Source organism: Pristis pectinata, chromosome 28, assembly GCF_009764475.1.
Source record: "Pristis pectinata isolate sPriPec2 chromosome 28, sPriPec2.1.pri, whole genome shotgun sequence".
Taxonomy (NCBI): domain Eukaryota; kingdom Metazoa; phylum Chordata; class Chondrichthyes; order Rhinopristiformes; family Pristidae; genus Pristis; species Pristis pectinata.
Window position 1 is genome coordinate 25,797,705 of NC_067432.1, and position 27,632 is coordinate 25,825,336.

Consider the following 27,632-nt stretch of genomic DNA (forward strand, 5'->3'; position numbering starts at 1 on the left):
TCTCTGGGAAAAGCAGTTTCTCCTCATCTCTGTCCTAAATCTATTCCTCCGAATCTTTAGGCTATGTCCCCTAGTTCTAGTCTCACTTACCAGTGGAAACAACATTCCTGCCTCTATCATATCTGTCCCCTTCATAACTTTATATGTTTCTACAAGATCCCCTCTCATTCTTCTGAATTCCAGAGAGTATAGTCCCAGGCGACTCAGTCTCTCCTCATAGGCTAACGCCTTCATCTTCGGAATCAACCTGGTGAACCTCCTCTGCACCGCCTCCAAAGCCAGTATATCTTTCCTCAAGTAAGGACACCAGAACTGCACACAGTACTCCAGGTGCAGCCTCACCAGTACCCTGTACAGTTGCAGTATAACCTCCCTGCTCTTAAACTCAATCCCTCTAGCAGTGAAGGCCAACGTTCCCTTTGCCTTCTTGATAACCTGTTACACCTGCAAACCAACCTTTTGCGATTCATGCACAAGCACTCCCAAGTCCCTCTGCACAACAGCATGCTGCAATCTTTCACCATTTAAATAATAATCTGATTTTCTACTTTTCCTTCCAAAGTGAATGACCTCGCATTTACCAACATTGTACTCCATCTGCCAGACTCTTGCCCGCTCACTTAACCTATCTATATCTCTCTGCAGACTCTCTGCATCCTCTGCACAATTTGCTTTTCCATTCAATTTAGTGTCATCAGCAAACTTAGATACGCTACACTCGGTCCCCTCTTCCAAATCGTTAATGCATATTGTGAACAGTTGCAGGCCCAGCACCGACCACTGCGGCAACCAGAGGGACACCCATTTATCCCAACTCTCTGCCTGCTATTGGTTAACCAATCCTCTATGCATGCTAATACATTACCCCCAACTCCATGTATCCTTATCTTATGGATAAGTCTTTTATGCGGCACCTTATTGAACACCTTCCCCACCCTTACTGTCCTTGCTTTTAGCTGGAATATACTTTTGTTGAGCACCGTGAAAAATTTCTTTGGAAGTTTTCCACTGTTCCTCTACTGTCCCACCATATAGTCTGTGTTTCCAGTCTACGCTAGCCCACTCCTCCCTCAACCCGTTGTACTCTCCCTTGTTTAGATGTAATACACTAGTTTTAGATCCAACTATTGCATCCTCCATTTGTATGAGAAATTCGATCATACTATGATCACTCTTTCCAAGAGGATCCCTAACTACAACATCGTTAATTTTACCTGTCTCATTGCACAGGACCAGATCTAAGACAGCATTTTCCCTTGTAGGTTCACTAACATGCTGTTCAAGAGAACTATCATGGATGCATTCTATGAAGCCCTCCTCAAGACTGCCTCGACCAACTTTATTTGCCCAATCTATGTGCAAGTTAAAGTCCCCATGACAACTGCTGTTCCATTCTTACATACATCAGATATTTCTTGGTTTATTGCCTGTGCCACTGTAATGTTATTATTCAGTGGCCTACAGACAACTCCCACCAGTGATTTTTTTCCCTTTACTGTTGCTAATCTCTGACCAGATGGACTCAACACTTTGCTCCTTAGATCTTATATCGTCTCTCACTATCGCCCCGATCTCATTCTTAATTAAGAGCACTACTCCACCTCCCTTACTTTCCTGCCTATCCTAACGAATTAACTGATATCCTTAGATATTTAATTCCCACTCATCTCCACCCTGCAACCACGCTTCTGTAATGGCCACTAAATCATACCCCTTTGTACTGATTTGTGCCACAAGTTCACTGACCTTGTTTCGAATACTACAGGCACTCAGATAAAGTTGGGTGAGGAGGACGTTGGGTGAGGAGGGTGTTGGGTTGGGGTTGATGGAGCAGGAGGGTGCTGGAGGAGCTGGTTGGACCTCTGCACTAGGAAGAAACAAAGGGCCCTCAGGGCATCCTGCTGTAGAACGGAGTGTAGAGGGAAAGCAAAACGAGCTGCAGGATATGGATTGCTCAAAGTGCAGCCAGATAAGCAGTATTATCAGGACCAGAAACATGTCGTCAGAACATTCAGGTGCATGATAAAGAAGAAGTGGTTAAAGTTGAAAGTTAATGAGAGATCCCATTGTATGGATCAGTGGGTGCATTTACAGAGAGTACAAGGGTTTACTTCACTTTGCCAAAGAGTGTTGTGAAGCTCACAGTGTACGTTTTATCTGCTGGACCGTCCGAGACCTTGATCAGTGACGATCTGTTGACCCTGGATTGCTCATCAAGGGTACATCTCGTCATTAATCATTGCCAGACCAGTCAACAGGATCTGAAACAAAAACTGCTTGAAGTAAAGGAAACTGCAGATAATATGTAACTAATTTATACCCCTGATAGCCCTAACAGGCAGAGAATATAACTGCTTAAGCATTCAGTCTATGAGGTGAAAGAGCCAATACTCCAGTACCAAATCCTAGAAAATGCTTATTTTTGTTCAATTTATTTATGTGATAATGCAGTGAGTGTTCTCTCTACTGTTGCTCATGGTTATTCTGGGAACTGGACTGAGATTGTGATACTTTGCATCATCTCAAATCACTGAAATTGGTGTCAGCAATGGTAGGGATGATCAGCTGTAGATAGCATCCTGCCAACTCCCACAATAAAGCCACACATGTATTGACTCACCTTGATCAACACAACAGGTTAATTCCTATTTATAAAGATATGGTGCTATTTTCTTTGGGTTTGTTTTTCCAAGCAACAGATGGTGAGGTACTTCAACTTCCACAATATAACAGCCCTGGAGTTTTTAATTTATCTGAACTTTATTGGGTTTTTAGAAAAAGCATTTTCTTTCATATCACTTCTTTCTTAAAAGCCCATTCAGAATATATTGCAATATTGGACACATGAGGTGAGGCAGATCCACTGGTCACAGAGTCATAGGAAGTCATACAGCACTGAAACAGGTTTATCAGCTAACTGAGCCGTGCTGACCATAAAACTCTCATCTAATTTCTTCTGCCCAAATTCCCATCAGCTATCCCCAGCATCTTCCACTCACCTACATGAGGGAGAATTTACAGCAGCCAATCAACCCACTAACCAGCATGGCTGTGGAATGTGGGAGGAAACCAGAAGAGCCAGACAAAACCCACATGGGGGAATGTGCAAACTCCACACAGACAGTGTTGGAGGTCAGGATTGAACCTAGGTAGCTGGAGCTGTGAGGCAGCAGCACTACCTGCTGTGCCGCTGTGCCGCCCTTTACTGCTGCAGCCACTGCATAGAACTAGCTCCAGCGTTTTATTCCCATTACAATAACAACTTCTTAAAACACTTTTAAAAAAGACTTCCTACATTATCCACTATTTTACTGCTGAATTAAAGCCTACCAGGTTTAACTTTCGGCTTCTAGTAACTATGGGTATCAGTGAAGGGGCAGTGTTTATTGGGGATTACCTTGAGGATATTGAACCAACCACATTGTTCAGAATCCCAGGGCAGGCACTACAAGTATTGTCCACACCGCCTGGTATTTGGGTCCACCAGCGCATCTGCACTGAGTATCCCTTCTAGTTGGACATTTTGGAACTCGTGATGCTGAACATGGATCCAACACTTTCAGCAGAATTTTCCACCAGTTTTCTCCCCAGGAAGCTGGGATAACTTGGAGCAGAAAAGTCTACATCATACATTTTAAGGTTTATAATGATCAATTGAGTTGGAGGTGTCTGTGAAGGTAACATGTTTAAACGTGGGCTGCATTCTCAAAAGCAGTGTACTTAGCACTTTAGGTGACTGAACAAAGGACAAAGCACAGTCTGGTGGAGTCGAGCCATTGCAGGTGTGTTTTTAGGGAACTTTGCTCAAGCAGCCAGTTCCAGCTCACATATTACACTCAGACATTGGTCCCAGCAGCCTCCTGCAGTGAACAGCACCAGCGACCCGGGTTCAATTCCGGCCGCTGTCTGTAAGGAGTTTGTACGTTCTCCCCGTACCTGCGTGGGTTTCCTCCGGGTGCTCTGGTTTCCTCCCACATTCCAAAGGCGTACGGGTTAGGAAGTTGTGGGCATGTTACGTTGGCGCCGGAAGCATGGCGACACTTGCTGGCTGCCCCCAGAACACTCTACACAAAAAGATGCACCTCACTGTGTGTTTCGATGTAGATGTGACTAATAAAGATATCTCATCTTTTCTCTAGTATTACATGAACATTTCACACACTGGCATGTGAGCCCCTCACCCCCTCAGTGCAAGAAGCACACAGGGTGATACAGTGCGGAAACTGGCCCTTCAGCCCAATGAGTCCATGCCGACCATCAAGTACCTATCTATAATAATCCCCCTTCCAGCACTGTGGCCTTCTCTGCATTTGTGATTCAAGTGCTCATCCAGATACTTTTTAAATATTGTGAGAGTTTCTGCCCCCACCACCCCCTCGGGAAGTGTGTTCCAAATTGTAACCACCCCCAGATGAAAATATTCTTTCTTAGATCCTCTTGAAATCTTCTACCTTTACCTTAAACCTGTACCTTCTGGGTATAGGCACCTCCGTTAAGGGGGAAAGTTTCTCAATATCTACCCTATCCATGCCCCTCATAATTCTGTACAGCTCCTCACCCCCCACCCCAGCCTCCTCCACTCCAAGGAAAACAGACCCAGCCTGTCCAGTCTCTCCACTGTCTTTGCTGAGCTCGTGGTAGCCGACTCTTTTCATTAGCTTCTCCTAATGACTGCTGCATTTCCACAACTGACAACTACCCTACTCATTAGATCTGGTTAGTGAACATGGTAGTGTCTGACCACATGAATGATTACAGCCCTGTACAGTCTCACTAGCGTTTCTACCCAACATAGACAAGACCAGCCCAGTCTGGTTAAGCCTAGCCCAGTACAACACTGTTCTGTCCTGTTCAGAGCCTAGCCACATAGGTACACTCCAGCAGGGGTCAACATCGCAAGATAGAAACAGAAATAGGCCATTCACCCCCCGCTTATCTGCTCTGACCTTTTATCTCAGCATCACTTTTCTTGATTTCTTTAGTGCCCAAAAATCTATTGGTCTCTCTCTTGACCACACCCAGTGACTGTGCCTCCACAGCAGCCTTGGATAGGGAATTCCAGAGACTCACTCTGTTGTGGTGGAACAGATTTCTTCTCATCTCTGACCTGAATGGCTGCCCCCTTTTTTCAGAGTCTGTGACCCTTGGTTTGAGACACCCCAGACAGGGGAAACACCAACTCCACATCTACCGTGTTGAGCCCTGTGAACAATGTTGGTACACTTCAACGAGATCACCTGTCATTCTTCCAAACTGAGGACCTAATTCCAGGCTGTTTAAACTCTGACAAACCTTCCTTCCCAGCAGATAACTTGATGAACCTTCAATGCACTTCCCCCATTACAAGTATATCCTTCCTCAGATAGACCAGGTGTGGTCTCACCAGGGCTCTACCCATTTGCAGCAAGACACCTTTATTCTTTTACCTAAGTCTTCTTTCAATAAAGGTCAACATACTCTTTGCCTTCCTAATTGCCGCTGAACTTGCACGTTGACCCTTGTTGACAAGGACACCAGGTCCCTCTGAACGCTCACACCTGTCAGTCCCAGTGGATTGTGACGGCGACCTCGGTTCTTCCCCACGTTACAGTGGGATGCAGTCATGGTATCCGTTGCCAAGTAACTTGGCATTGTCCTGCACTGTGCTATCCGGATAGGACAGTGGAAGGATCAGTGGTGGTGGGGCCCATTTGCAGATATGTGAACTGCTCACAGTAAAAACACATATAGAGTTAGAGAGGGGTAGAAATCACATTGTGGAGAGAGACTGTTGGCCTATCTGAACATCCCAGTCCCCGAACATCGTTTGCTTTAATCCTATCTCCCTTCTATTTCTCTCTTTCTCTGTATAATTATTAATGTCCGTCTTTTTCTTAATCTTTGCTTTCTTATTTGTTCTCCAGCCTAACCATAGAATTGGTGTTGCCATTGGAGACCAGTTATTGGACCTGAGCGTTGTAAAGCACCTCTTCACTGGCCCCGTTCTCTCCTCAAACCAACATGTATTCACTCAGGTAACAGCTGCATGTGGCACAGGTCTTTGTGTGAAATAATTTCTGGTTCCTTGGAGCTCATTGAAAGGCTTGTTTTACTTATGACGCCAAAGTCCTATGAGATAGCACAGTGGTGCGGCTGGTAGGTCTCCCTTGGTCCACCTTCCCTGTTTGATCTCTCCCCCTTCACCCAACACCCCACAACCCCACCCTCCTCCCTATTCCCCCCCCCCACCACCTGGCCTTCCCTAACCCTCCCACTGACTCTCCCCCCCACCGTGGCTCCCCTCCACTCTCGAACTGCTGGCCATTCGCTCCCTCGTAGTGTGAGCCACCTGCCACCTGCCCTCTTTAGGACCACTCCCTGATGAGCAATCGTCCTCTCCCCTGGTCCCAACACCAACACCACCCCCTCTCCTGGTAGCAGTCACCACTGCTTGCTTCGGTACTGTCCAAGGCTGTGGTGAGACACCTAGAGGGCAAAATGGGATGAGCTTGGGAACGAGACCCACTCCAGGGAGTCTGGGGGAGTAGGGGAGAGGGTCAGGGGTTCATCTGGGCACTAGGACAGGGTGCCTAATGGCCGGCGGAGACCTCTGCCCTCTCAGGGTGACAGTGGAGGAATTTGGGCTTATTAGGGGACAAGGGTGACCTGGGTCAGAGTTCAAGGGATCCTGGGATGGGGACATTCATCACTGGGGGTTGGAAGCTTTGGTCTTTCAGGGATTTGGGGGCTGGAAACTAGGGGGCAGCAACTGTGGCTTGGCACTGGGATCTATGAGGTGGGTGTTAATGGTCGGATGATTGAAGGGGGGGTGAGAAGCAGATAATGATTCCGGTCAATGACATTCAGAGCAGTGTTATAAGTCAAAAGGATTTGAAGTTGCAGGGAAGGGGAAGGGGTGGAGAGAACGATACTCATCTGATCTGCCGTGTTCTGAGTTGTAAGTAATTGCTTTTCTGAGACATCTTCAACTATTAAGTAATTCAATCAACACTACTGGATGATTTATTTCCAACTCAGACATTCTCAAAGATAACCTGATGTCCCCAGCAGAGGGCACCCCAACCCAACACCACTGTTTCTATCTCCAACTCTGATTGTGGTCCCGGCACCCAACAGTGGAAGCAAAATGAATTTTTCCTGAGGTGGGTCCATCACTGGCATTTACTGCCCACACTTAGCTATCCTTGGGAGGGTGGCAGTGAGCTGCTTGCAGTCCTTCTGGTGAATGTGCTCCCACAGTACTGATGGGGAGGGAGTTTCAGGACTTAGACCCAGTGATGGTGGGCTGAGGTTTTCATGTTGGAGGGGAACCTGCAGACGGTGGTGCTCCCATGTACCTGCTTCCCTTGTCTGTTTTGGTATTAGACGTCACAGGTTTGGGAGGTCCTCTCGGACCAACCTTGGTGAGTAACTGTGATGTATTTTGGAGATAGTGCACACTGCAACCTCTAGGCATCGGTGGTGCAGGGAGGGAGTGTTTAGGGTGGTTGATGGGACGTCAACCAAATGTCCTAGATGGTGTCGGGCTTCTTGAGTGTTGTTGGCGCTGCACTCATCCAAGTGGAGAGAATTCAATCATACTCCTGATTTGTGCCTCGTTAAAGATGGGAAGGCCTTGGGGTGTCAGGAGCTGAGTCACTTGCCACAGGATACCCAACTTCTGACCTGCTTTTGTAGCCAGTGGTATTCATGTGGCTGGTTCGGTTGAGCTTCTGGTCAAAGGTGACTCCCAGGTGGTGATGTCAGGGGTAGGTGGTCAGAGATGACCCTTGCCTGGCACTTTTGTGGCATGAATGTTACGTGGCACTTATCAGCCATGCCTGAATGTTGTCCAGGTCTTGCTGCATGCAGGTGTGTGGGCAACTGTTGCTGAGGAATTGCAAATAGAATTGAGCATTGTGCAATCACCAATGCATCTCTGACCTTTGGAAGGAAGAATGTGATGAAGCAGCTAAAATTAGTTCAGTCCAGGACACTGAGGAGCTCCTGCAGTGATTTCTGGGGCTGGGATGATTGACCTCCCTTTGTGTGGTGATATTACTCCAACCCTTGGAGTGTTTTCTCCGAGCAATTCCTTGACTCAAATGTTACCAGGTGTCACACTTGGTCAATTGCTGCCTTGGTGTTGCGGACAGTCACTCTCACCTCACCTCTAGACTCAGCTTTTTGATCCATGTTCGGATCATGGTGGTGATGGAGCCCAATCTGGTGGTGGTGATCATGGTGGTGATGTGCTCTGGAGCCCGAGCCAAGAGCTCCGAGAGAATTTCAAGTTGAAAGTTTCAAATAAATCCCCTTTCATTCTTCTAATCTCTGGTAAACTCAAACCTAACCTTTCCTCATAGGGCAATCCCACCAACCCAGGAATCAATCTGTGGTGCCTTTGCTGCACTCTCTCTATGGCAAGAAATTAAGAAATTACTTACAGTGACACTGCCCATCAAGTCTCCATTGACTCCCAGCATAGCAATCCTACCAATCCCATTCCGTCTCCTAGGCCCATTCAAAAGCCCATCAATTGATTCTCCTGATACCCACCTTCCAACAGGACATAATTTACAGTCACCAGTTAGCTCACCAACCAACCACTGTGCTGAACTATATGTATCCTCCCCTAGGTAAGGAGACCAAAGCTGCACACAGTCCTCCCGGTGTGGTCTCACCAAGGCCCTGCGTAACTGCAGCAGGACATCCTCACTCCTGTACTCTTGATATGTAGGCAGATATCAGAGAGATGCAATAAAAATAGGCTTATAATACTGGGAGATTTCAATTTCCCAAGTAGTAACTGAGATTGCCTTAACATTAAAAGCTCAGAGGGGGCAGAATTTTTGAGGTGTGTCCAGGAGAGCTTTTTGACGCAGTATGTAGGTAGACAATGAGGGACGGAGCATTACCCCACCTGCTCTTGGGGAATGAAGCTGGTCAAGTGGAGGGAGTGTCAGTGGGGGAACATTTGGAGATAGTGATCATAACTCCATATATTTTAAAGTGGTTATGGGAAAGCATAGGGACAGACCAGTAATAAATTGGGGGAAGGCCAACTTTATTAACACAGGCAAAGGTAGATTGGGAGCATCTACTTGCAGTAAGTCAACATCTTCACAATGGGAAACATCCAAAGGGGAATTAGTAAGAGTTCAAGGCAACATGTTCCTCTAAGGGTAAAAGCCAAGGGTAGGAATTAGGTATAGGGAACGCTGGATGTAGAGGGATATTGAGGGTTGAATAAGGAGAAAAAAGGGAAGCATATGACAAATTTAGGGAACTAATAACAGGGGGGGGCCTGTCAAGAGAATAAGGAGTGTAGGGAGGTGCTTAAATAGGAAATTTGGCAGGCAAAGAGAGGTCATGAAAGTTCACTGGCAGATTAACGTACATCCCAAGGTGTTCTGTAAGTATATTAAGGACAAAAGAATAACTAAGGAAAAAGTAGGGCCCATAAGGACAACATGGGTAGTTCGAGCATGGATCCAGAAGCTACAGGTGAGGTCCTAAATGAATACTTTGCAGTTGGGGAATTCACTGAAGGGATAGTTGAAAGTCTAGTGCAGGTCTCCATAAATGAAGAGGAGGTACTCGATGTCTTGGCTTAAAGGTGGATAAACGCCCAGGACCAGATAGGATTTATCCTAGGTTACTATGGGGGTGGGCTGGGGGGGAAGGGAAGAGATTGCTGGGGTTCTGGCTGAGATCTTTAAATCTCTGCAGCCTTGCTGCGTAGCAACACAGCCAATTAACCTCCAGGGTTCATGAAAGTAAGGATGCTCTGCTGTACACCCTGCAGGGTAGCACTGAGTTCATTACATGCATTGACTTAGATTCACAGAACAATACAGCAGCGGAGGAGGTTACTTGGCTTATTGTTCCCTGGATTTGTTTTCCAGCCGACTCTGAACTCCTTCATGTCCTTGGGCCGGGATGCCTGGAGGGAAGCTCGAGCCATTCTCCAGAAACTCCTGTCAGCTGATGAGCCAGCTCTGCGGGATAACAAGGAACTGAGGAAGAAGTAAGTCACAGACCTGATCATAAGATGATTTCTATTCCAGTTTGAATTTGATGTACCCTGTAAAGGGGGATGAAATTAGGAACTGCAGCGTAAATCCAGGCAACTTGTTGCTCCTTTCATTAAAGGTGCTGAAGTCAGCAAAATGAACCAAAGGTACAAGAGTATTAGCAAACTGAATTTAGCACTGGGGCATGTCAGGAGACATTCAGAAAGATGAACATAAACTGGCTTTAGAGACAGAAGTTCTGAGGAACTTCTGAGAGAGAGACAGACAGACAGACAGACAGACAGAGAGGATGGCAAGGAGCAGCTCCGTAGTCTTTGGTATTTGAAGATCATAGAGTCACTGAGAGATGCAGCACAGAAACAGGCCCTTCAGCCTACTGACACACAATGCTGGAGGCACTCAGCGGGTCAGGCAGCATCCTTCGAGCACCTTCGCTCCATCCGCCGTAACAGCCAGGATCTCCCAGTGGCCAGCCATTTTAATTCCACTTCCCATTCCTGCACCGACATGTCTCCTGATGGCCTCCTCTACTGCCACGTTGAGGCCAGATGCAGATTAGAGGAACAACACCTCATATTCCGCCTTGGTAGTCTCCAACCTGACGGCATCAACATCGATTTCTCTAACTTATGGTTACCACTCCCCTCTGTTTCCCCCCCCCACCCTCCTTTGTGCTCCCTTATCCCTCTGGCCCCTTTACCCCTCTTCCCCCCCCCCCCCCCACCCTCATGACCTGTCCATCAGCCACACCTTCCTCCCTCTGGTTCCCCACCTCCTTCCCTTTATTCCATGGTCCACTGTCCTCTCCTTCAGATTCCATCTTCTTCAGCCCTTTGTCACTTCCACCTGTCACCTCCCAGCTTCTCGCATCATTCCCACTTCCCCCCTCACCCATCCACCTACCGTCCCCCCTCACCTGGATTCACCTATCACCCACCAGCTCGTGCCCCTCTCCCTTCCCTCACCCTTTTATTCTGGCTTCTGCCCTCTTTCTTTCCAGTCCTGATGAAGGGTCTCGGTCCAAAACGTCGACTGTTCATTTCCCTCCATAGATGCTGCCCGACCTGCTGAGTTCCTCCAGCATCTTGTGTGTGTTACTCCAGATTTCCAGCATCTGCAGAACCTCTTGTGTCTTCAGATTAGTGAGTCCACATCCACCACCAACACCCATTTTTACACTAATTCTAAGCTCATTCATTTTATTTTCCCACATTCCCATCAACTCTCCCAGATTCTACCTCACATCTACACACTAGGGGCAATTTACAGCAGCTAATTAACCCACCATCCCACACACATTTGAGATGAGGGAGGAAACCAGAGCACCCAGAGGAGACCCACGTGGTCATGGGGAGAATGTGCAAACTCCACACCGACAGCACCCGAGATCCGGATTGAACCTGAGTCCCCAGCGCTGTGAGGCAGCAGCACTATTAGCTGAGACACTGTGGTGCCCTAAAGGTGCGGCCACTGATGGTGATGGTGTCAGGTTCCAAGGGCAGAGCAAGGGCAAGTTGGAGAAGTATGGACATTTTGGAATTGTGTTGGTCGGTGGAAGATGATGGAGAATGGAAGGGTACAGAGCAGTCCTGGTACTACTGAACCAGGAGGCAATGCCGGTCAGTGAGGAGGTAGCAGTGGGACTTGGTGTATTTTGCACAGTTCTAGATGAACCTTAAATTGAGAAAGGTGCAAGAATGATCTTCTTGGGTGCATCGAAGCATAAACATAACCTTGTATTCACTGCGTTTTTAACAAAATTGTTGGGTTCTTCTCAAGATGACGTGGCTTTCCTCCGTTGGAGATAAGAATGGGAGTGCTGAGAGAGGGAATTATGTTAACATTTCCTCATATTTCCTTACTACATAAAAAGAGGCCATCAAGTCTGTACCAGCTCTTAGAGCAACCCCGTCAACCCCATTGCCCCACTTATTTCCCTCTAACCTATTGTCTCACATATGCCCTTTAACTCTCCCCACCCACTCCACTTCTCACAGCCTAGGGTTACTTTATAGTGGCTAATCAAGCCACCAACCTGCAAGTCTTTGAGATGTGGGAGGAACCCAGAGGAAACCCACATGGTCACAGGGAGAACATGAAAACCCCACACAGACAGGACTAGAGGTCAGGATTGAACCAAGGCCACCACCTGCTGCACCACTGAACCACCGATGTCTGGAATTTTCCCCAACAATTGTACCACAGGAAGACAACTATAGCTCTGAGTGGCCCCTCGCATACACAGAGACATTGTAGAGTCCTGCAACTAGAGGAAAAGAGCTGGGAGAGGTAAAGGAACAGGGGATCAAACAGGAGAGTCTTTGGAAAGTTGCAGGTGGGAGTTTGAGCGGTGGGACAGACAGTGTGGGAGCAGAAGGAATGGGGAATGGGAGATGAGTTGGAGAAGTTGGCAGTTGGGAAGGGAGATGACATGCCCCTAGTGTGTGAGAACGTTGGAGAGAAATGTTCCATAGCTTCCTGACTGTGGGATCTGTACATGGGAAAACTGGGATGTCCAAAATACGCCCCTCCCAGTCAGGCTGCACCCCAGCCACACTCGTGGGTTTGGGTCCAAGATGGTGCTCATGTTCTCCGCTGGGTGGTAGGACTGGGTCTGGCCATGGATCTGTACAGTGACTGGCATCACCTTGTCTGATGATGCACCATCGGGAATTCTTTGCCTGGGGGGTGCTGGAGGCCAGATCATTAGATATATTGAAGGTGGAGATAGATAAATATTTGACAGATCGAGGGATTGACGATTATGGGGAATTGGCACAGAAGAGGAGTTGAGGCCAGCATAGGTCAGCCATGATCATGTTGAACGGTGGGGCAAGGTGGAAGGGTCTGACGGTCTGCTCTTGCTCCTGTTTTCTTGTGTTCTTGTGTCCTGTGGGTGCTGGTCACAAGTATCGACTGACCATATTCAGAGTCGGGAACGCAGAGCCTGAAAATCCAAAGGAACATAGACATTTACAGCTCATAAGGCCATTCAGCCCATCGTGTCCATTCCAGCCAAGAACAGACTTTAGGTTAATTACTTGCCCTGCTCTCTGTTTGTTACCCTGTGGATCACAGATCTTCAAGGGCAATGTAAATCGAAGCACTCGGGCCCTGCGTAAAAGGCAGCCCTTCCCTCTCACTGTGTGAAGGTGGGGGAAGTGCCACAGGGTGAAGAGTAACTGGGAAATTCTGGGGCAACCAAGATCCATCACTGGATCTGGGCAAGAAGGGTTAAACCCAAGCTCGGAGTTTGCACTGAATCAGCGCAGTGGCTTCATGTGAAGCACGGTCTCTCTGGACCGTTGAAGGCTGCATCAGTCAGATCCCAGGAACCCTGGCTCTCTGGCTGGCTCAGTGCAGACTGCCCCTGGGCCTTGACCTGCCATCCTCAGGATGTCCAGTAACCTCTGTGGAAAGAGGCATTCCCGCCTGCAGTCAGGTGGAAGCAGAACCCGTCGGAAGTTCAGGTTGAATCCTGCTTCTAGGAAACCCACAGCCCTGAACATTCGGTCCTCGGGCTGTTACCACTGGGCCCGAGTAAAACACTGAGACTGTGGGAGGGGAACAGCTCTGCTCACCAGTTTATGTATGAATGAAGTTTTGAACTTCACTGTGAAGAAGGGCAATAGGACAAGGTTTCAGATGTCAACGGGTGTACGTGTGTGTCACTGAACTCTGTCTGTTGTTTGCAGGGCGTTTGTCTCCCAGGATTCAGCTACCATGCACCTTCCAGCAGAGATTGGTAGGTTGGATCCTGACAATTCAATCCAGTCCTCAGGGACGAGGCTGTGGGGAGAATGAAGACCAGTGTAGACTGATGAATAGGATGAGTAGTTCCTGACTCCTGTGACCGAGAACCCTCACCCCCCACTCAATCCACAGAGTTACGGTGGACTGTCCACCTGGCAGTGCTGCCTTCCTCATGGGAATCAGCGGAGCCACCACACAGCGTCACAGACTTTAGCCAAACCTCAGCCAGCTGAGATCAAAGTTTGCTGTTACTTTACATTGGATTTAAAATTATTACCTTAGCAACGGGGAGGAGAAATGGTTTAATTTTTTTTTCTGATTTACCAACTACAATAAAACAGAAAACACAGGAAACAATCAACAGGTCAGACAGCATCTGTGGAGAGAGAAACAGAGAGTGTTTCAGGTCAAAGACCCTTCACCAGAACTACAATACCCCAACATAACCAGAAAATAGAACTTTAAAAGTTATTTTCAGTCATTGAATATCAGGTTATTTGACTGGGAAACTGGACGCTGATTGGAATATTTTTTGTTGATAAACCCATTTCTGTGGGGCATGTTCAGACTGCCATCTGTGGGCCGTCTATGGGGTGTGTTCAGACTGCCGTCTGCGGGGTGTGTTCAGACTGCCGTCTGCGGGGTGTGTTCAGACTGCCGTCTGCGGGGTGTGTTCAGACTGCCGTCTGCGGGGTGTGTTCAGACTGCCGTCTGCGGGCTGTGTTCAGACTGCCGTCTGCGGGCTGTGTTCAGACTGCCGTCTGCGGGCTGTGTTCAGACTGCCGTCTGCGGGCTGTGTTCAGACTGCCGTCTGTGGGCTGTGTTCAGACTGCCGTCTGTGGGCTGTGTTCAGACTGCCGTCTGTGGGCTGTGTTCAGACTGCCGTCTGTGGGCTGTGTTCAGACTGCCGTCTGTGGGCTGTGTTCAGACTGCCGTCTGTGGGCTGTGTTCAGACTGCCGTCTGTGGGCTGTGTTCAGACTGCCGTCTGTGGGCTGTGTTCAGACTGCCGTCTGTGGGCTGTGTTCAGACTGCCGTCTGTGGGCTGTGTTCAGACTGCCGTCTGTGGGCTGTGTTCAGACTGCCATCTGTGGGGTGCTTCTGGTCAAACCATCACGTTTATCTGTCTAACACTAAAGTATATTCCTGGACCGAAAAACACGATGATGCTGGAGGAGCTCGGCAGGCCAGGCAGCATCTGTGGAGAAGAGCAGGCGGTCAACATTTTGGGTCAGGACCCTTCTTCAGGACCCTGCTTTTCTCCACGGATGCTGCCTGGCCTGCTGAGTTCCTCCAGCATCATAGTGTATTTCATCTAGATTCCAGCATCTGCAGTACTTTGTTTCTCTCCTATATTCCTGGGCCCATCATTAGGAGCTTTGCTGTATGTGTTACTAGAGGTGTAGGCTTTCCCCAGTTCTCCCAGGATGGCCACTTCCATATCCTGATCCGAACTCAGTCCCTGTCCCCCTCTGCACCACTGCCCCCAAGACCACCCCCTGACTTCCCTCCAGAGGCTCACCTGAGGAGGGGGCTGTGGAGTTGGTGGCAGTAAGTGGGGCGTCCCAAAGGTGGAATTTAAGGTTGACCACTTTTGGAGGAACTCGATAGGAGTGCACACAATTGACACTAAAGCATCGGTGTGTTACCGTGTGCTGAATGAAGACAGGGACAGAGCCCCCACCGACCCCACCCTTCCTGCAGCCCTGATGCAGTATCACATCAGGAGCGTTTGACAAATAAATCTTCAAATGACAGAAGTAAATGATGATTTACGGGAACTTAGTTGGATTCTGGTTTGATTGAACATGGCAAGGGTTTGATAGGGCGAGGGAACGCAGTAATAGGGTCCCATCCCCACCCATGTAGCTGGCAAGATCTATTCCCCTTCCCCTTTTCCAATCTTCAGTCCTGAAGAAGGGTCCTGACCCGAAACGTTGACCACCTGCTTTTCTCCACGGATGCTGCCTGGCGTTCTGAATTCCTCCAGCATCATTTTGTTTTTCATTTGGCAAAATCACGCCCCTGTTTACAAATCCCATGTGTTGCGCTGTGTCCATTTGGCATGTAATCACTTTCCCTGCGATATCCTCATTGAGTGCGATGAGGAGGGTATTGTGGGAAGCTCACTGCACTGAAACCTTTCCCCAGTCACCAACTGTTGCCCCTGGAGAATCATCGCTGCTCCCTTGCTGCTGACACACCAACACAGCAGGATGGAGAGCCAGAGATATAGGTGCTGATAAGGTGCCCTCTCCGTGTAGCACTTATCATAACAGAGTCTCTGAGAGAAGAAACGAATGTAACTTTGATTAGGAAGAGCCATTCTAAGTTTAATCATATTATTTGATTTCCAGGAGATTACACAGACTTCTATTCATCCCGCCAGCATGCCACAAACGTTGGAGTGATGTTTCGAGGAAAGGACAATGCCCTCATGCCCAATTGGTCAGTGTTTCTCCTCTCACCCGGAGTTCCAGATGTTGCTGACAGCTTCCTGTGCAGAATTGCCTACTGAACTTGTACTGATTCCTGGAGGTGACACCACATGATCACCTGTCCTGTCCAATGAAACAAATTCCCATCTCCACTCTATTAGAATTAACAAAAGAAAATTCTCAGAGGAAGTGGTAAACACACACATAGATTCAGAGGTTTGTAAAGTCACACAACACAGAAAAAGGCCCTTCAGTCCAACTTGTCCATGCTGACCAAGATGCTTACCTATGCTAATCCCATTTTCCCACGTTGGAATTGGAATTGGTTTATTATTGTCACTTGTACTGAGGTACAGTGAAAAACTTGTCTTGCATACAATTCATACAGATCAATTCATTACACAGTGCATTGAGCTAGTACAAAGTAAAACAATACAGAATGCAGAGTAAAGTGTCACAGCTATAGAGAAAGTGCAGTGCAGGTAGACAATAAGGTGCAAGGTCATAATGAGGTAGATTGTGAGGTCAAGAGTCCATCTTATTGAACTAGGGAACCATTCAATGGTCTTATAACAGTGGGGTAGAAGCTGTCCTTAAAACTGGTGGTAACGTGCTTTCAGGCTTTTGTATCTTCTGCCCGATTGGAGAGGCAAGAAGAGAGAATGTCCGGGGTGGATGGGTCTTTGATTATGTTGGCTGCTTTCCTGAAGCAGTGAGAGATATGAACAGAATCCATGGAGGGGGGCTGGTTTTCGTGATGTGCTGAGCTGTGTCCACAGCTCTCTGTAGTTTCTTGTGGTCATGGGCAGAACAGTTGCCATAGGATGCTTACTATGGTGCATCCATAAAAGTTGGTGAGTGTCAAAACATTCCAAATTTCTTTAGCCTCCTGAGGAAGTAGAGGCACTGGTGAGCTTTCTTGGCTGTGGTTCTACGTGGTTGGAGCAGGACAGGCTATTGCTGATGTTCACTCCTAGGAACTTGAAGCTTTCAACCCTCTCGACCTCAGCACCATTGATGTAGACAGGATGTACACCACCCCGCTTCCTGAAGTCAACGCCCAGTTCTTTTGTTTTGCTGACATTGAGGGAAAAGTTGTTGTCATGACACCACGTCACTAAGCTCTCTATCTCCTTCCTGTGCTCCGACTCATTGTTATTTGAGATACAGCCCACCACACTGGTATCATCTGAAAACTTATAGATGGAGCTAGAGCAGAATCTGGCCACACATTTGGCCCATATCCCTCCAAACCTTTCCTATCCTTGTACCTGTGCAAATATTTTTTAAACGTAATTGTACCCACCTCTACCACTTCCTCTGGCAGCTTGTTCCACATACCCATCACCTTCTGTGTGAAAAACCTGACCTGTGGACACCCTTCTGTACTAGTTCCATCTACAGCCCTTGGTGCTCTTTAAATCTTTCCCCTCTCACCTTAAACCGATGCCCTCTAGTTTTAGACTCCCCTACCCTGGAAAAAAAGACTGTGACCATCCACCTTATCCACGACCCTGAGATTTTATAAACCTCTATCAGGTCACCCCTCAGCCTCCTTCACTCCAGGGAAAACAGTCCCAACCTCTCCAGTCTCTCGTCATAACTCAAGTCCCCCAGTCCCGGCAACATCCTTGTGAATCTTTTCTACACCCTCTGCAGCAATGGTATATGAATTTTCCCAACATCCGTTGGATAGGTTTTCAGATCTGGACAATGCTGTAGAGTTGGTGAGCTCTTTCCATGCCAGTGGTGCAGTGATATCTTAGACTGTTGCAGTGAGTGTTTATTCCTCTGCCGTGGGCAGCAGTCTTGAGCCTCTGATATGCCCTGACGTTATTGTTGTGAATCCCACCGCTTGATTTGCCCACCCCTGTGTTATTATGTAGTTATAATAAAGAACTACAGTTCCCAGTAGGCAATGCAAGAGGTCACATGGGGGAAACAAGAAGTGGCTGTAAAAAGAGAGGGAAAGCAAGCCACTCTGGTGTTGGTTAATAAAATGTTCAGATGTTAAACCCACGCGAAGTTTGTCTCTTGATGAAGAACAAACATAACAACCCCCATGATCTCAGCCAGCAATAGCACAGAAATTCCTTCCCAGCAAGCAATATTACCTCCCTCTATATAAAAGTTCTGGTAGATCCCACAGAGATGTTCCCACTCCTCTGGTGTATGTGCAGTTGAACCCTCCTCTGGGTCTGCACGAGAATCTCTTTCATTTTTACCGCAGATTAGGAGTGATTTCAAGAGAGTTCTGGCCTGGAGCTCAAAACCAGAAACTGGCCAGCGAAAAGAGGAATTCTGCCTTCAGTATAAGAGAGAGGGAAGTCTTGTGTGCCGCAATCCTTCTTGTCCTCCACCAAGCTTCAAATGTACAGCGTTAGGAGGGACTCAGATAGGGCAGATAGTGAGATACTTAGTCCCTTCCAGAGGTGTCCATGACCAGAGAGCATGGGTTTAAGGTAAGGGGTAGGAAACTTAGAGAGGATTTGAGAAAAAATGTCTTCACTCAAAGGAGATCAGAATCTAGAACACAGTACCTGAGGGGTGATGGAGGCTGGTACTCTCTCAACATTTAAAAAGTATTTAGATGAACACTTTAAAACACCAAGGCAGAGAAGGCTACAGATGGAGCACTGGAAAATGAGGTTGGTATCTCATCAGCACGGATAAGGTAATAAAAACAGAAAATGCTGGAAATATTCAGCAGGTCAGACAGCTTTTATAATTTGTTTTTATATTTCTCCTACTTTATCAATTTTGTGGCCATCCTTCATTGAATTCATGAACACTGCCAATCCTCAGATTTACTGCCTTTCCTGGCAACGTTATAAACCTCTTCCTAGATTTAATATGACCTTTCATTATTCCTGTATCCAGAGTTTTTCACAAGACACCAGAAGCAGAGGAGCACAGATTGTAAGGCATGAGATGACAGAGAGAGAGAGAGGGAGAGAGAGAGGGGGGGGGGGGTGGATGGTGAGGCTGAGGAGGGATTTAAAGATTAAGGTGATAATTTTTAGAGTGGAGTTTATGGATGAGGACCCCATGATGTTAGCATGCTCAGGGTGATGGGCGAGTGGGGCTTGGGGGGAGGGAGGACTCAGAGGCAGTGTTCTGGATGACCTTACTTGATGGAGATTATACAAAGGGAGGACGGGGAATATTTGTAGAATTCAGCTGATTAAAGGGTGGTTTGAATTTTCAGACAATATGGAGTACTCAATGGTAAAAAATGTTTCTACAGATTTGGGAGCACTGGAGGAGAGGGGAGGGGACAGGAATAGAGAGGAGGTAGGAGAATAGGAGAGGCGGTAGGAGAGAGAGGGGATAGTATAAGAGAGAGAGAGGGTGGTAGAGAAGAGGGGGTATAGGAGTACATAGGGGTAGATGAGAGGGGTGGTCAGGAGTGTGGAGAGAGAGGGTGCAGGCATAGAGGAAACTGAGAGGGAGGCAGGGGTAAAGGAGAGAGAAGGAAGTGCAGGAGTAGAGGAGAGAGGGGAGAGCCTAAACATTAGAGCCAGTCCTTCCATGAGGGAAGTTGGGGATTCACATGTGGAGGGTGGTAGAAGTTTGGAATAAAAACAGAAATCGCTGGAAACACTCAGCAGGTCAGGCAGCATCTGAGGATGGAGAAATCGAGTTCACACTTCAGGTAGAAGGCTGGAACTCTCTGCAGCAAACGACAGTTAATGCCAAGTGGGGAAAAGGCGGGCATGTAGAGCTAGGTCTGTCTGTTTCTTTGGCAGTGTCTCGGGACTGAGGATGACTCACTTTCGTTCCAGTCTTATGGGTTCTGAGGTGACTGAGGAGGCCAGTGTGCGGACGAAAGACTTTGCCACCGTGGAGACAGGGTGACTGGTGGGATGGGCGTGTAGAGGGTTTGTTATGTGATGCATTCCTCCCACAGGGCTTACTTACACCTACACACTTAATCACTTCACACACCTACACAGTGGTCTGTGTGTTTCTGATGCATGTCCCCAAGGTTCTAAATACCACCCCGAATGCTCCTTCTCCACTTTGAGCAGTCACGGGTCAGAGATTCGCAGGAGACAGCGGAAATGTTCCACGTTTTCAAGGAGGCTTTGGAAACATCTGCTGTCTGCCTGGGATACTCTTCCCATGAGAGAGGTTAGAGTAGAGTTTCTGTTTCAGGAATCTGCTGTCAGGCATGCAAGTGAAATAGCCTGCCAAACGTAACCGGCTGAGTGTAACGAGAGCATGGACACTGGGGATGATGTCTCTGTGGGAGGACACTGATGCTGGTATACTGTCAGTACATTTGGAGGATTTTGTAGAGACAGCATTAGTGGTATCTCTCCTGGGTCTTGAAGTGTCAGAAACATACCAAAGGGCAGCGATTACTGTGTTCCCTGTTGACCGTGAGTTTCCATTTCACATTTATTTCATGATGGCATGCAAGGACTGGGTCACAGATCAGCCACAGTCTAATGGAACAGCAGGGCAGAGGGAGCCCTGGTGTAAGAATGCACCCTGCTGTAAGTGGTTTGGTATGTAGATATAGAAACATGTTCCCCAGCGTAAGAGCAAGGATGGGGAACAAGCTTTCTGACTTTAAAAGGAGATCATACTTAATCTGAAGGTTTATAAAATGGTTAGCAATGTGGAGAAGACACATCTGGAAAAGACATTGGCTTGAACAAATAACAAGAAAGTTCAGACTAGTTCAGAAAGTTCCGATGAATGGCAAATGGAGTTTAATTTGGATCAGTGCAAGGTGTTGCATTTTGGAAAGTTAAATCCAGAGTGTTGTAGAACAGAGGGACCTTGGAGTACAAGTACAGTATATGGAACACTGAAAGTGGAGTCACAAGTAGATGGGGAGGTGAAGAAGGTTTTATGGCACACTGGCCTTAATAAGTCAAGGCACTGAGTATGAAAATTGGGAGGTCTTAATGCTGTTGGAAGGGACGCTGCTGAGGCCGCACTTGGAGTATTGTGTCAGTTTTGGTTGCCCTGCTATAGGAAAGATGTTATTAAACTGGAAGGAGTACAGAAAAGATTTACAGGGATGTTGGCAGGACTTGAGGACTGAGTTATAGGGAGAGGTTGGACAGGCTAGGACTTGATTCCTTAGAGCATAAGAGACTGAGAGATGATCTTAGAGAAGTGTATAAAATCATGAGGGGGATAGATTGGGGATATGCACTCAGTCTTTTTCCCAGGGTTGGGGAATCAAGAACTAGAGGGCATAGGTTTAAGGTGAAAGGGGAAAGATTTAATAGGAACTTGAGGGGCAACTTTTTTACACAAAGGGTGGTAGCTACATAGAACGAGCTGCCAGAGGAAGTAGTTGAGGCAGGTACAATAACAACTTTTAAAAGACAGTTGGGCAGATACATGGATTGGAAAGGTTCAGAATATTATGGGTCAAACACTGGCAAATGAGACTAGCTTGGATGGAGCACCTTGGTCAGCATGGACCAGTTGGGCTGAAGGGCCTGTTTCCATGTTGTATAACTCTGTGACTAAACACAGCACATGGTTCACATAAAGTGATGGATGGATAAGCTGAAGTGGGCTAAATTGTCTCCCGCTTACAATATGTTGTGAATGACGTACTTGCCACATACAGGGGTCTGAGATCAGTTTGGTTCAGGTGAATAAGTTCCACTCCCCTTACTGTATGTGATCACAGTATGAAGGTTGGTGTTACAGAGTTTAAACCAATACTCTGTGTGTTACAATCTCAGGTTGCATTTACCAGTCGGTTACCACGGTCGTGCATCATCTGTCATTGTGTCTGGGACCCCCGTCAGAAGACCCATGGGACAGATGAAACCCGATGACAGTAAGTATGAGGCCACACAGAATTAACTTCAGTGAGCTGTTGGCTGGTGAGAGCGCTTAATGTACAGAGAATGCTGGTTAGAAATCATCTTATGAAGTTATGTTGAAGTTAATTCAATTAATTAAATAATTCTTCAAAGGTGACTTCAGAGAGGGCAGTTGGTATTTGGATTATAGCAGCTTTATTGATCGGTGTTGAATCTGCATCCCCTGATGTCACCATTGATAGATCTGTGTGACCCCATGATATTGATTTTATGTTCTGAATGCCCTTCAGTTGCTAATGAAGGTGCAAGATATCGAGTGCTGGACACCATTTAATAGAAAATTATCTTCGTAGTTCTAAACACTTGTGAGAGGGTGAAATTACTCAGCTAAATATGCACAATGTCCAAAATACCTTGCAACAAACAAGAGTTGATACTCAAGGACAGCTTATCATAAGCTGAGACAGAGAGGTGGTTTCTGGTGTGCTTTAAAGCAGAGCAAGAGATGGAGGAGAGGGGGTTTAAGGAGGGAAATCCAGAGAGTTGGAAACTGAAGACATGCCCGTTAATTATGGACTGAGTAAACTCGGGGGTACACAACCAGCCAGAACCTGAGGCGTGCAGATATTTAAGGTCATCAGGCTGGAGAAAATCACATGAATATACGATTTAGGAGCAGGAAGAGGACACTCAATCCCTCTAACCTGCTCCACCATTTAATAAGACCATGACTGATCTGATGCAACCTTAATTCTGCATTCCCAAACCCTCTCCACCCCCTCCCTGATAACCTTTCACCCTCTTGTGTATCAATAATCTACACAAGTTCATAAACTTCCACAATCCTTTGAGGACGAGAGTTCTCAAGCTTCTCGGCCCTCTGAGAGAAAAAAATTCACCTCAACTCTGTCTTAAATGGTCCATCTTAAGTGCTTCATCTTTTAAAAGTGTTCTACATTCTCCCACAACAGGAAAAATCCTCTCCACATCCACCCAGTCAAGAACTGTGCAGGTATTATGTTTCAATGAAGTCCCATCTCACTTGTCTAAACTCCAGTGGGTACAAGCCTTGCCTGTCCAGCCTTTCCTCATTATGCAATCCACCCAGTTCTGGGTATTAGTCTAGGAAACCTTCCCTGAACTTCCAACACAGTAACATCCCATCCTGTCCACAGTACTGTAGAGGTGGTCTCACCAATGCCCTATACAACTGAAGCATAACCTCCCTACTTATGTATTCAATTGCTCCAGCTGTAAACAATAACACCTAGACAGGGCCTTGAAGGCATTTAGATACAAAGATAATTTTAAGATTGTGGCATTTCAGATGTCAGCAAGCTCACGGTGAATGAGACTTGGGGCAAGGGAGGACTCAGGCAGCAGCCTAGCAGCAGAATTGGGTGAGATGTTGGGTCTCAGTGGTGGACCACGCGCTTGCTCCAATTGTCTTGGGGTCACATAGGATATCACATAATGGTTCGCCCTCAAACAGGGTCATAGAGAGATACAGCAGGGAGACAGGCCCTTTGGCCCATCAAGTCCACGCCAACCATCAACAACCCATTTACACTAATCCGACAATAATGGCATACTTTTATTCTCCCCTCACTCTCATCAACTCCCCCCTGATTCTACCACTCACCTACACACTAGGGGCAATTGACAGTGGCCAGTTAACCTCCCAACCCCTACGGCTTTGTGATGTGGGAATAAACTGGAACAACAGAAGGAAACCCACATAGTGACAGGGAGAATGTGCAAACTCCACACAGACAATGCCAGGGGTCAGGATTGAACCTGGGTTTCTGCCACTACTAGGCAGCGGTTCTAATCGCTGTGCCAGTGCGCGCCCTAAGTGGAGCTACTTCCCAGTAAGTTACAGTGTTATTACATCATAGGCAGCCAAGGCTCCAGGGGCTGACTGCATTAAATCAACAAGAAATTTTCCAGACGTTTTCCTCTATTGCCTGTCAGGAGATACGGTGCTGGTATTTGAACAGTTTCACTGTGGATTGCCCAGAAGAGATGCACAGTCTGTTTACCTTTGCTCAAAGCCTTTACTGGAGGTTGGGTGCATGACTACGGAGGGGTGTCTGTGTGACTATCCACATAGCTTCTCACTGCTGGTCTACTGTCCAAGTATTCACTACCAAACGATGCATCGCAAAATTTCAAGGTCACCTCATTAATCCCTTTCCTTTCTGTTCATTCAAGTGAAGGGCTGCCAAGTTTGATGAATGGAGTATGTTTCTAATTTTGACTGGATGCAGAATCTCATTACTTCTCTCTAAACCCCATACCGTGGCTTTACCCAACCCTGACCAGTGAGCCCTCCAGTCCCATTCTGCTTACTGCTGTGGTTATTTCCGTGAACCAGACTCACTCAGAGCTGAATTAAGAGTAGACAATCTGACTTCGTACAAGTTATTTGTAATGTTAATGCTGCAAATGCTCTCAATGACGGGAGAACATTCACCGTGAAATTAGTTTATTTGCTTTTCAATCCACTTTACCCATTGTCAGAGAATGCAAAATCTGCAGTGCCTCAGACTGAGCATGGGCGTCTGATGTGCCCTGCTCTGGTGTAGTAGCTGAACTATTAAAGCTCAACTCACCCACTGCTCACTAATGATTGTAGAGTCAAGGAGTCACACAACACGGAATCAGGTCCTTCAGCCCAATCAGTCCATGCCAACCAAGATGCCCATCTAAGCTAGTCCCATGTGCCCACGTACGACCCATATCCCTCTAAACCTTTCCTATCCATGTACCTGTCCAAATGCCTTTTAAATGTTGTTAATGTAACTACCTCAACCACTTCCTCTGACAGCTCATTCCATATACGGAGCACCCTCTGGATGAAAAAGTTGCACCTCAGGTTCCCGTTAAATCTCTCCCCTCTCACCTTAAGCACATGTCCCCTAGTTCTTGATTCCCCAACCCTGGGAAAAGGAGCAGGTCACATTCTGGCTGAATTGGAGCCCAATGCAACAGGGAAAGATAGAAAATAGGAGCAGAAGGAATCTCTTCGGCCCGTTGGGCCTGCCCCACTTCAGTATCCACTTCAGCACCCTGTTGCCAACTCTCCCCAGATCTCTTGATCCCTTGAGTATCAAGAAATGTATCCACCTTCTTCTTGAATTTATTTAGAGACTTGACCTCCACAGCCTTCTGTGATGGAGAATTCCACACCTTCACCACCCTCTGAGGACAGAAAGTTCTCCTGATCTCGGTTATAAATGGTGACTCCCCTATCCTGAGGCAGCGTACGCCGGTACTGAGCTCTCCCGCCATCGGGAACATCCTTCCTGCAACCAATGCACAATCTTTGTGCTGGACGTTGTTTAGTGATTTTACCATTGTAAACACATTGAACGTGTCTGTACGAACTGTCATGCTTGAAAATTCCAACAGAATGACTGCTTTGAAAAATAGTTGCCATGGTAACACTTAAGGCTGAAAAATATTTTCTTTGCAGCAAAGCCGCCCGTGTTTGGAGCCTGCAAACTTCTGGACTTTGAGTTGGAGATGGTAAGTCTGGTTCATTCCTTTGTCACCCACAGCAGCACTAGTGAGGGCGGTTTGTAACCTGCTGTGTCAGGCAATGATTGGAAGGCAGGGCTGCTTACATGGAGGAGACAGAGTCGCTGTAAGAAGCTTCTGCTATCCAGAGAAGTCATTTTGAAACAAAACCACATTCTGAGGGGGTGGTGGAGGTAGAGACTCTCACAACATCTGAGAAGTATCTGGGCGAGCAATTGAATCATCAAGGCAAGGAAGGCTATGGGCCAAGTGCTGGTAAATGAGTGGGTACTTGATCGTCAGCCAGGGAAAGGGTGGGCTGAAGGTCCTGTTTCTGTGCAGTATGACTCCACCTCCATGACTGCAACAACTCCTCCTAATCAGCATCAAAAGGAGCTTGAAGTACGATGGTGAAGGAGTGGTTGAATTACTGGACCAGTCAACCAGAGGCCTGGTCTAACACTGCAGAGACACAAGTTCAAATCCCACCAGGACAGCTGCAACTGAAAGAAGAGGCATCAGTGGTAGTGAAAACCACTAAATGTTGGCTTGTTGTAAAAACCCAACTGGTTCACATATGTCTTCAAGAGAAGGAAATCTGTCCTTACCTGGTGATTGAAAGGAAATGTATGATTATCAAGGAGAGGAAGAGAACGGATAACATAAGAAGTTCAGAAAGGTAAGCACTAGAAAGGTAGTGTTTCACAGCTCTATGGGGAGATGCGAGGAGAGTGGGACTATTTGGATTTCTCCTACATTGAGCTAGCATAGACTCAATGGGCCAAATGGCCTCCTTCTGTGCTGTATCTTAGTACGATTCTATAAAAGCAATGTGATTATTCCAGCAAATTGCAGTCAATGAAGGATAATCCCCTAATTACATGCATACAATTAATCCTAGCCATTTTAGAGGTGCATTTTCAAGTGAGATTAGGGGGAGATTTGGTCAGGAACAATGGTGTCACCATTTCCTGTGCTTTGATAAGGCAGTGGTGAAATATCCTCTTAAAATGCTTCAAAACACAGTGGTGCAGCTATTACAGCTGCTGCCTCACAGCTCCAGTGACCGGGGTTCAATCCTGACCTCCAGTGCTGTCTGTGTGGAGTTTGCATGTTCTCCCTGTGACCTCATGGGTTTCCTCCAGGTGCTTTGTTTTCCTCCTTCATTCCAAAGATGCCGGCCGGATGGCTCGTTGGTTGCGGATGTTGGAAACCTGAAATAAAAACAGAAAATACTGGAAACACTCAGCAGGTCAGGCAGCATCTGTGGGAAGAGAAACAGAGAATGTCTCAGGTCTGGGCCCCTTTATCAAAACTGGACAAGAGAGAAAACAAGTTTGCTTTCCGTAGCATAGAAGCTGGGGGAAGGATGGCTAGAACAAAGGCAATACCTCTGATAGAGTGAGACCAAATAAGTTAATGTTATACTGGGGGTAGCAGTTAGGATCAGATTATGCTTCTTTGCCTGTGTAAGGCTGTGGGACATGCCCAGCAAGCAAGTCTATGCAAAACTGAGCTGACATGATGACAGACAGAAATATCCCGATCTGACACAGACAGAAAGAGTGAGTTACGTGGAGAATTTGATATTGTTGAGCATTGCTTGTTTATTGTCACAGTTGTTAATGTAGTTTCCCAGTCTACCATTGCCAACACACACCTCATACCTTCATAGCTTGCTTTGATTAAATTAAAACTCTCTCTTTCGATCTTAATATAACATTCTAACAAATTATAATCGCTCTTCATTAAAGACCGTTAACTGCAAGGTTATTAATTAACCCTTTCTCACTTAACCATTCCAGATATAGATACCCTATTCCCTTAGTTCCTCAAAATGGTATCCTGGAAAACCATCCCATATATACTCCATGAATTGGCCCTCCAAAATTTTACTGCTAATTTGCTTTTGCCCTGTTCTATATATAGTTAAGGTTCCCAATGGTTGTTGTGCTACATCCGTAACTGGTGCCAACACCTCATGAATTGAAACCCAATCTAGTTTCCTGATTTTTACTATGTCTTATATATCATTATTGTTTCGGACTCTATGGGTGACTCTCACCAGCCTTTACTATCCCTTGCTGCTTCTTAGCTCAAGCCA

General features: G+C 46.9%; 1 protein-coding gene across 2 annotated transcripts in view; it reads left to right on the forward strand.

The window, feature by feature from the left end:
* fah (fumarylacetoacetate hydrolase (fumarylacetoacetase)) overlaps positions 1 to 27,632 on the forward strand; it is a 44,838-nt gene that overhangs the window by 2,161 nt on the left and 15,045 nt on the right. Inside the window, exons 2-7 of one of the 2 annotated variants that reach the window (XM_052040357.1) lie at positions 5,904 to 6,014; positions 9,888 to 10,009; positions 13,712 to 13,761; positions 16,125 to 16,215; positions 21,923 to 22,020; positions 25,485 to 25,537. In XM_052040357.1, the coding sequence (XP_051896317.1) occupies positions 5,904 to 6,014; positions 9,888 to 10,009; positions 13,712 to 13,761; positions 16,125 to 16,215; positions 21,923 to 22,020; positions 25,485 to 25,537 (525 nt within the window). The remainder of the gene's footprint in view (positions 1 to 5,903; positions 6,015 to 9,887; positions 10,010 to 13,711; positions 13,762 to 16,124; positions 16,216 to 21,922; positions 22,021 to 25,484; positions 25,538 to 27,632) is intronic. The other variant, XM_052040358.1, reaches the window with a different exon arrangement.